This window comes from Brassica oleracea, chromosome C4, assembly GCF_000695525.1.
Source record: "Brassica oleracea var. oleracea cultivar TO1000 chromosome C4, BOL, whole genome shotgun sequence".
Lineage (NCBI taxonomy): Eukaryota > Viridiplantae > Streptophyta > Magnoliopsida > Brassicales > Brassicaceae > Brassica > Brassica oleracea.
Genome location: NC_027751.1, coordinates 11859631 through 11868596, shown reverse-complemented (window position 1 = coordinate 11868596; position 8966 = coordinate 11859631). Strand labels below are relative to the sequence as shown.

General features: G+C 38.6%; 3 protein-coding genes across 4 annotated transcripts in view; 2 read left to right on the top strand and 1 right to left on the bottom strand.

Moving 5' to 3' along the window:
* Positions 1–1210, top strand: part of LOC106342559 (G-type lectin S-receptor-like serine/threonine-protein kinase RKS1) — a 12180-nt gene extending 10970 nt beyond the window's left edge. The window contains exons 7-8 of the mRNA XM_013781532.1: positions 466–610; positions 714–1210. Coding sequence (XP_013636986.1) covers positions 466–610; positions 714–1040 — 472 coding nt within the window. The 3' untranslated portion in view covers positions 1041–1210. The remainder of the gene's footprint in view (positions 1–465; positions 611–713) is intronic.
* Positions 1211–2507: 1297 nt separating this feature from the next.
* Positions 2508–3290, top strand: LOC106342786 (LOB domain-containing protein 14). The gene is made up of 2 exons (XM_013781820.1): positions 2508–2810; positions 2924–3290. The coding sequence occupies exons 1-2, from the start codon at positions 2532–2534 to the stop codon at positions 3185–3187; spliced, it is 543 nt and encodes a 180-aa protein (XP_013637274.1). The 5' UTR covers positions 2508–2531; the 3' UTR covers positions 3188–3290.
* A 56-nt stretch (positions 3291–3346) lies between these two features.
* On the bottom strand, positions 3347–8966 carry LOC106342785 (poly [ADP-ribose] polymerase 1). Of its 2 annotated transcripts, none has more exons than XM_013781818.1 (19): positions 8662–8966; positions 8055–8104; positions 7759–7966; positions 7460–7646; positions 7103–7343; positions 6739–6934; positions 6486–6647; positions 6352–6412; positions 6205–6268; positions 5626–6109; positions 5430–5542; positions 5272–5348; positions 5018–5178; positions 4730–4921; positions 4529–4637; positions 4321–4403; positions 4091–4228; positions 3778–3960; positions 3347–3578 (listed from the first exon to the last, which is right to left on the bottom strand). In XM_013781818.1, exons 1-19 carry the CDS (start codon positions 8803–8805, stop codon positions 3531–3533), a joined length of 2901 nt encoding a protein of 966 aa, XP_013637272.1. In that variant the 5' UTR covers positions 8806–8966; the 3' UTR covers positions 3347–3530. The 2 variants fall into 2 exon arrangements, with proteins under 2 accessions (XP_013637272.1, XP_013637273.1); XM_013781819.1 differs by having other exon boundaries at positions 7103–7340.

Genomic DNA, 8966 nt, shown 5'->3' with positions numbered 1-8966 from the left:
GGCTTCCAGAAACTAATCCAACCGTACAAATCCAAGATAAACAAGTCGACAATACCTCTGCCAAATTTCAGCTCAATAAGAGAAGATCTCACCGTTGGATTTACCAAACACCCAAGACTGCTCTGCTGAAGAACTATGGCGACCAGCTTCAAGAAAACCCAGACAACAGAAGATCCAACCGTTGAAATCCAAATCCCTTCGGTGAACCTCTAACCCACTGACTGAAGAAGCTTCCCACAAAATATCAGCCCGATCAGGATCCGTTTGACCCTCCAAATCCAGTCTTGAAATCACCTTACGAGTTTTATCCTTCTCTCTTCTTTCTCTCTTTTGTCTCTCTCTCTAAACTCTATTATTGTGAGTCTAGTGACAAAGGGGGAGCATTATTATTTCTTAAGTTCACCCCAATTGGTCCTCTTCATCTAGGAGGGACCCAACAAAACATTTCAATCTAAATTGTCACAGCGGATATATGTCACCGGAGTACGCAATGGATGGCCAATTCTCCATAAAATCCGATGTCTACAGCTATGGAATATTGATCTTAGAGATCATAACCGGAAAGAAGAACAGTACTATCTACCAAGAATCTTCGAATTTAGTCGGACATGTAAGTTAAAAACTCAGTTTTTTTCACAGGAGTTTGGGATTGGGACTGGTAAAAAAGTAAAAAACAGAAGAACAAGAAAATGTTGGTTTCTTTCGTCTTGTAGATTTGGGCTCTGTGGGAGAAAGGTGAAGCAACAGAGATCATAGATACGTTAATGGACGGAGAGACTTATGAGGAGAACGACGTGATAAAGTGCGTACACATTGGGTTGCTCTGCGTGCAAGAAAGCCCTTTTGACAGACCAGACATGTCCTCTGTTGTGTTCATGTTTGGACATAACGCCATTAATCTTCCATCTCCGAAGCATCCTGCTTTTATGGTGGGAAGGAAGATAAACGTCCAAAATAGCGGCAGCTCAGGTACTTTGCCCAGCGGGGAAACGGGTGGTTCTTTCAATGACGTTACTCTCACCGATGTTCAAGGTCGTTAGAAAACAACCAAGTGTTTTTTCCCTTTCTCAATGAATAACAACACTAGTCTCTCGATAGGTTTCACAATTAACGGGTCTACTAAATGATTTCCTGTGCTCATATACGTGCATCTAAACATTTACAAAATAATCAAATTATAATGATAATTAGTAAAGATTTGTTTTTCTTACATTTATACGTTTTAGGTCATTATAATTAATATGTAGAATAATTAAAAAGAAATATTAGTTATCGTTATGTTCTCATCATAGTTGTGATTTCAAATAAGAAAACTGATTGTTAGTTACACGTCCAATACACCACCACTGTGGTCCAAACGTGTTTGAAGTGAATTCATTTATATATTTACATTCATATATACAAGTAAGTTGTAATCATAAAGTAGACTAATCATATTAAATAAAACACACAATGAAAGATGCAAACAGAATGATCTCTGTAAAGATAGACAGACAATCAACACGTAGCGCCGTATTAGTTCTTGATTTATTTATGTTTTGTTTCTTGTGCTGATCTCCACAATCCTTTTCTGATTATTATATTTAATCTTTCACTAAACCAACATTAAGTGATAAACCCACTATCAGTTGTTCATTATTTTTGAATCATTTACCTTTTGTACTTAATCAATTATTTCGGAATAATTTTCTTGATAATCATGATTCATGATTGTTATGTGGGCTGGATCGTCATGGGTCTATTTTTCTAGCCTGTAAAGTTTAATCAAAACTGAGAGCATAGCAAATGTCTAAAATATCGTTAGAATAATTTCATTAGACCAATACTATCAACCTTTGTTTTTATGCAGGTTAGAAAACCCTATATATGTGTTGGTATGTCAATTTTTTATATATGAAAATAACTATATTAAGTTATGCATAATATTCACTTCCATGTTCATTAACTTGAATCATTCCCTTTAAATTGACAGAGAAAATACACTAAACAAAAATCAAAAGTAACCTCTAAATCAATAATTAAGTACATGATGAATAAAGAAACAATAATTTACAACATAAGTATAGTAATCAAAACAAAAAGCAAAATGGGTTTCGTTCATGTTTACTCATTGTTTTGTCCTATACGTCAACGAAATCTCTCAGTCAATCGGATCTCAATATTAATATGGTTCTCTCAAGTATTTTCTAAAATTCTCATCCTCAAAAGATTAAACACAATAACATTTTATATCGAGTTATACTGAAAAAGATATATTCTACAATGTATATAAACTTGAGGGAGAAAAAATAAAGCTGCACTTTTGTACGCCATTAGAGAGACACATGTAAACTAACAAATTGAGTTACTATATACATTTGCGCACACAAAAAGAAAAGTTTATATAAAATAACAAATCCCACCTTGTTCTTTTTTTCTTTTACCCTCTGCATAAACCCTTTCATGCACTATATATAATCGTCATTAGTAGTATTAATCTTCCTCCAAGATAATATTTTGGTTAACTATAGATTAGTAACTACATTTTGAGAATGGGAGGTTTAGGTTCACCATGTGGAGGATGCAAGTTCTTGCGTAGGAAATGTGTAGAAGGTTGTGTATTTGCACCATACTTTTGCTACGAAGAAGGGTCCGCTAATTTTGGAGCCATTCACAAAGTCTTTGGTGCCAGCAACTTCTCTAAGCTCATTTCTAATCTCCCTGTTCATGACCGTTGTGAAGCCGTACGAACCATCTCTTACGAGGCTCAGTCTCGTCTCCATGATCCTATTTACGGCTGCGTCTCCCAAATCTTCTCCCTCCAGCAACAGGTTCTTTTTATTTGGTTCCAAACCATTTTTGTGTGTATAAGTAAACCAGTTTTTTTTTCTTCATCATGTCTAGTGTGCTTACATGTTGCTTGACTTGCTTGTGTGTTGTTAAGGTTGTTAGTCTACAAGCACAAGTGGTACTCCTTAGAGAACAAGCTTCTAGAAAGTTCCCTCAAGAGGATTGCATGGAACAAGGGAAGGTTCTAGCCCAAGATATGCCCCAGGATCTTCACAGTTGGTTTAACCATGTAGTCTCAGACTCCAACCTTAACCAAATGAGTGATGTTGCGTCAACGTCCATGGACTGCAATGAGTCATTTTGCAGCTCAAATGAATCTCTTTACTACCCGGAATCCATGTTTCCATGGTCTGTTTGAGTACAAGTGACTAGCTTGCGTGAGACTGGAACTTCTGGTTCTTCTAGAAACTTTGTTACTATCGACTTTTCGATTCTTTGCATCTCAAAAATCAAATCCGCAAACCATTTTTCTCTTTGGATTTAACCATTTCTTTAACGATCCTTCAAAGAAACAACATTAGTTTTAAACAAGTGACCCAAAAGAGTGGTTACTGAGAAAGATCTTTAACAAAATGTAATGGATGTTTTCCAACCAGACACAACTACAAAGCCAGAGAGACAAAAAATTTGTCTTCATACTGTTTTTTGATCTCCTAAAAGACAGTAGTTAACAAAAGGTTGTCTTCCTGTTTGTTTCGAGCTCATCTCTTGTGCTTGAACCGTACTTTCAACAAGAACTGCAGCTTCACCTGTCCAAAAACAAATCAAACTTCGTCAGCCATGTACACACCATAAAAGCATATAAGAACCAGTAACAGTATATGTTGCAAAAGAGAGTTCTGAAGTGTTAATTTGCACGATGGTTTCTTTCTCATTCCAAACTACTCGATTCAGACAGCAAGAATAACCACGAAAAGTATAGGAAGATTATTTGGAAACAGAAGTTACCTGGGCAGTATTGTAGACGATATACTCGTTGTACATAAGCTCAGAAGCCTTGGCCTTCGATGGAACAGGTTTTCCACAAGGAACTGTCACATCATCTCTCCACTTGGCAAACTCTGAATCCTGAGGCACTTTCTTGCCAAGCCCTTTGGTCGAGTGTTTCCCCCTCGGAGGTTTATCCATGTACTAAAGAATCGTAGACATTAAAGAACAGTCATATAAGAAGGTAAGAATGCTATAAGTTATACGCTATGGTCTCAAGATAAGGACACAACGGAAAGTAGCATAACTTTTAAAAACTGCAATTTGGGCTCACCTTGGCTTTTGTTAGCTCATGTATTTCTCCCAATGCAACTTCGCTCAGAAGCATTAGACCCACCGGGTTTTCCTTAGAAGTGTAGCAGTACTGGGCACTTTTACTGACAAGGTCAGCAAAGTAAATCCCCTTGCCAAACTGAAACACGAGATTTGAAGGAAGTTGAGATTCTCCAACAAGTTCAACTAGATTGCAAAGAGCCCTCCGTAAGGTTATGAGAGAGTACTAACCATGTATCCAGTAGCAGGAGCTTCTGGAGGCGCAATTCTCAGTCCTTGGTTCAGAATTCCAACAAAGTTTGTCAACCGAGAACCTGAAAGCGGAGTTATTTTGGTAAAGCCAAGGGACTTGATCAACGAAACTTAGATACCGAATCAACCAAAAATACTGAATCTGCTTCAACAATCGTCTAACTGTGGCTAGGAGCAGCTGACTTACCATGCCATAGGAGCATCTTATTGCCAAGTTTTTCCCTGTGCGGAGCATATTTATCAAACTCTCCTTCTCTTTCGAGGGCAAAAACTTCCTCCAGTTCAAGGCTCCACTCCTGACCAATCCAAAACCCAGAAGTTGAACTAGAAGAGTTACGACTATTAAACTATGATAAGCAGACAGAGAAAGCAAACATGATGAACTCACCGTATGTGTTGGGGCATGAGTTGTGTTAAGATACTTCTCAATCAACCGATAATCCTCACTATCATGAGAAAGTGGTGAAATATCGCAATGCAGTTTCTTATATTTATCATCCAGTGATTCAGTGCTATCAGTATCAAAGCCAACTAATCTCGAAGCTATTTCGATGTCCTGCAGCGCCTCGAGCATTTTCACCTGCAACACACAGATGCAATATTTTTTTGTAACACAGAAAACAGGTGATAAAATAACACAGATGCAACATTATGGTTAATGTTCTATGGCAAGTACCTTTGACTTAAAGTCATCTTCATCTCGAATAATATGAGGATGAACTGAAGGGATCATGGTAAAAAATCTATTGCTAGCATCAACAAGCAAGTTTTCTTTGATAGAAGACTGGGGGTCGCTTTCAGTCAACAGCCTCTGTATCTCTGTCAATGCCTCAAAACCTGCAGAAGAACAAATAAGAAAGAAACATAGCTTTAACGTAAGAACTAATATTTATGTTAGAACAAAAGTAAAACTAGACGAGTAGGAGTTACCCTTCTGTATATTGTGTTTGCTAAGTTTCCCAAGTGGCATCTCCGACATGTTTATCTCGAACTCCATCATAGCAGTTCTGTAAGAAATGACTTTAGTACTTCAAACTGTTAACTGACAGAGGAGTGGAGAGGAGATCATGGGGGAAGAAGTTTCTAACCGGTATGTTTCCACATCAAAAAGAATCTTCATCAATTCTACTAATGGAGGAGCAAGGCTGCTAATGGTCTGAACTGGCTCTTTCTTTGCTACTTGCTTGTTTACTCCATAATCCTGAAACAACAGATACAGAACAAGGATTAAGAAAATAAAAGAATTTGAAGATCCAAAAGATATGGATGCTTAAGAGAGCTCACAATGTCCAATGGGAGAAATTTTCCAGGTTGTTTCTGGAAATTCTTTTTTTGTTCCCAAGATTCCCATGTGTTTGCAGTCTTTTCAAGAAATAGACGTTTGAATTCATGAACTGCATCAGACTTTTCCATCTCCTCCAGTTTGTTACCTCCAATCTTTTCATTTCCAACTCGGCCCCATTTACGAAACACGTAGCAATCTGAACCTTTATCTTCTTGGATAATCTGGAGTATGTAATAACTATTGATACCGGTAGAAAGATCAGACATGCTCAGAGTTGTGTTATAGATACTGTTCCCATCTTCAAGAATGTGACAGTGCTCTTGGAGGCCAGATGCCTCATGCACAGCACTTCGCCCTTTTACTTTAACAGTGACCATGCCCTCACCAGCATCTTCAAGTTTGTACTTGTCAAATGGAAGCTTCCTCTGCTTTTTGAAACAGTCAACCAAATAATCCTCTCTAACGACTGCCACTTTCATCCTCCTGCCAAGTATATATAAACATAAATATCTCAGAGTGAGAGCAAAAAAAGTGTGATGGAGTTAAAAAGTGTCTGCACAGTGAAGGTACCATCCTACCTTGCCTTTCTCATTTCAGAATCTTCCATATCTGTCTGGCCACAGACAACCAAACAGCTTGTACCTGCAAATTTGTGAAACAGATATATTCTAAAGCTGAAAACAGGTTCACAATAGTCTACACTAAACCGTCCGTGTAGTGTGTACCTTTTTTAACTTTAGCATGAAATTCTGCTCCGGCTTCCTCAATTTTCTTCTTCCATGCTTGCTGCAAAATGATTCTATCAGGCAATGAAGTGCAAATATAATCTGGAAATAAAATATCTGAAGGAGGGACATACGCGTTCCTTAGAGGATCCGGCAATTGAAACTCTAAGATCATCCAGCTTTTCGCTCCTTAATGAGTCAGCTGCAGCTTTAGAACCTTGACCCTGGGATGTTCCAGCGGGTGATATAGGGTTCAAAATACGTTCTGGCTTCACACTCTTCTGCGACTTATTCCACTGCAATAAATCATAAGAAAAAGATAAACTTAATGCAATATCCACCAGATCTAACCTGACCCATATCAACTCTACAAAGTAACTGGTTTACCTTCACAAGGAACTGATTTTCTGTTTCTTCAGGGATTTTCCACTTCCCTTTGATGCGGACTGGATCAGAAGTGGCATGAGAACATTTGCTCCATTCCGAAATGTAACCATTGCATCGGTAAATTCCTCCAGAAAAGGAAACATGACCAGAGCAAACAGGGCAGAGAGCGAGTGGACCAAACATCATGCCATCAGCACTAAAAAGAAACAAAAAGATAGATAGGTCAGGAATATGATTATGCATCGAAGTCTCTAATCCATTTGTAAGAATATCCACTCTACAGTAATAGAAATAGAACAAAAGACGTTTCAGAAGGTCTTTTCCAAGCAATTTTACCTCCAAACAGCTTAGCAATGTAACTTACCACTTATCCCGCAGATCAAGTTCTGATCCTCTTGTACTTTGTTCATTTATTTCAAGCATCTCCCGCAACTCAGCTGTTGTAACATGTTTTTTCAGGTCATCCTTCAGGTTCCACAGTTCCTTACTTTGTGCCTCCATTTCCTTGTCTTTGCTACAAGGTTGTAAAGCACCGCTTGCAGACATAGTCTTAGCTTGTTTTGACTTCTCGTTGTCATCAGAATCATTTCTTCTTTTTGTGCCTGCTTTTGAATTTGTTGTGCCAAAAGAAATTAACAGAAAGACATCAGGCAACAGTAGTGCAAATGAGGCTTCTGTAAGGAGGAACTCAATTCATTACGGAACACCTTAAGACTCTTACCAGTTTTGGCTGCTTGCTGACCTTTCTTCACCAAGGGAAGAAGAGCTTCTTGATCTGAGTCTGGTATGCTTCCCCACCCAGACAAACTTTTCAGTTCAGTAGAGGGAGACATTTCAAGGAAACATCTTGCGTGGTGCCACATCAACCCCTTGTTACCCGGGCCTTCAGGCTTAGAGAATACACGTACCTGGAAAAGGAAGCATTACAATAACCAACAGAATGAAAAAAAAAAAAGAGGTTCATATAAAATGCTACAACCAGTGAGATCGTATGAAAGATAAAGTAGAACAACACCATACCTCTCCTTTCAAGATTTTCTCGCTGCATTTTCTGCACCCAGCACGAGAAGTTTGTGACACTTCAATCCCATATTCTAGCTTGGCATTGCCACCGCTACTGGCCGTGCTCGTGCTTGTGGTATTATTCCCTGCTCCAGATTCGACATATTGTCTAATCTTTTGCTGATCTTCCCAACGAAGTGATTCTAAGCCTTCAACATCATCAGCTCTAGCAAAACCAAGAGATAAAAAAAAAAAAAAAGGTTGATAGCTGAACGGTTTTAATATCTCAACAAAGTAGCATAGGTTTTACATACGATTTAATCTGCTTGGTTTTCTTGAGTATACAAGAAGCATGGTGCCACATCTGCGTGAGAACAAATAAAGTACACAGAGGATACGTTAGCTTGACTGGAGTTAAAGCAACATAAAGTTAGAATGGGGAAGTTAAGCAGAGCAGGAAGAAGGAACTAAAACTATGACAGGACAGACTTCTTAGACAAGAGAGCTGATTGTGATTATAATTGGCAGCATAAGAAGAATCAAAGTATACTTTAAGGCTCAACATATGGTTATATGATCATCCAAACAGAAAGAATAGCAGTCTAAATATGTCAATGTAGAAAAGCACGAATCTTTTGCAGTCATCAAGTAACACACAAACTCAAAAGGCATACAAAAGAGGAGCTTTTTACAAATGTAGTTTGAGAAAGTAAACAAAGCTCGACATGCAAATGTAGACCCAGGGATAACTCATACGCACGAAATTAGCAATGTATAGAAGACAAAGACCCCAACTTTGCCCCTAAAGGAAGTAACTTTATCATTTGGTAAACAGAGAGAAGAAACTTCAAACTAACAAGCAAAAGAGTAAAGTAGAGAAAAGAGAGAGAGAGAGAGAGAGAGAGAGAGAGGGGATCGTACGGGCATGACGCCATCGAATTGAGTGGCTTGAACAAGCTTTCCAAGGCGAAAGGTCTCCTTGTTGATGGGGGACTTGCAAGACTTGCAGGAAGACCTCGACGACTTTGCATACTCAGCCCTCCACGGCTTATCTGGGCTCGCCATTTCTCTTTCTCTCTCAGGTAAGAGTGCGAGAAGAGTGTGTGAGGAGGACTATTTGTACATACGCCTCTCGCGCGAAGAAGAAGAAGACGACGATGGCTTCTTGGTGACGCTCTTGTTTTGCAGATTGTGTGTTTTCTACTGTTTTCCCCTCTTTTTCACCG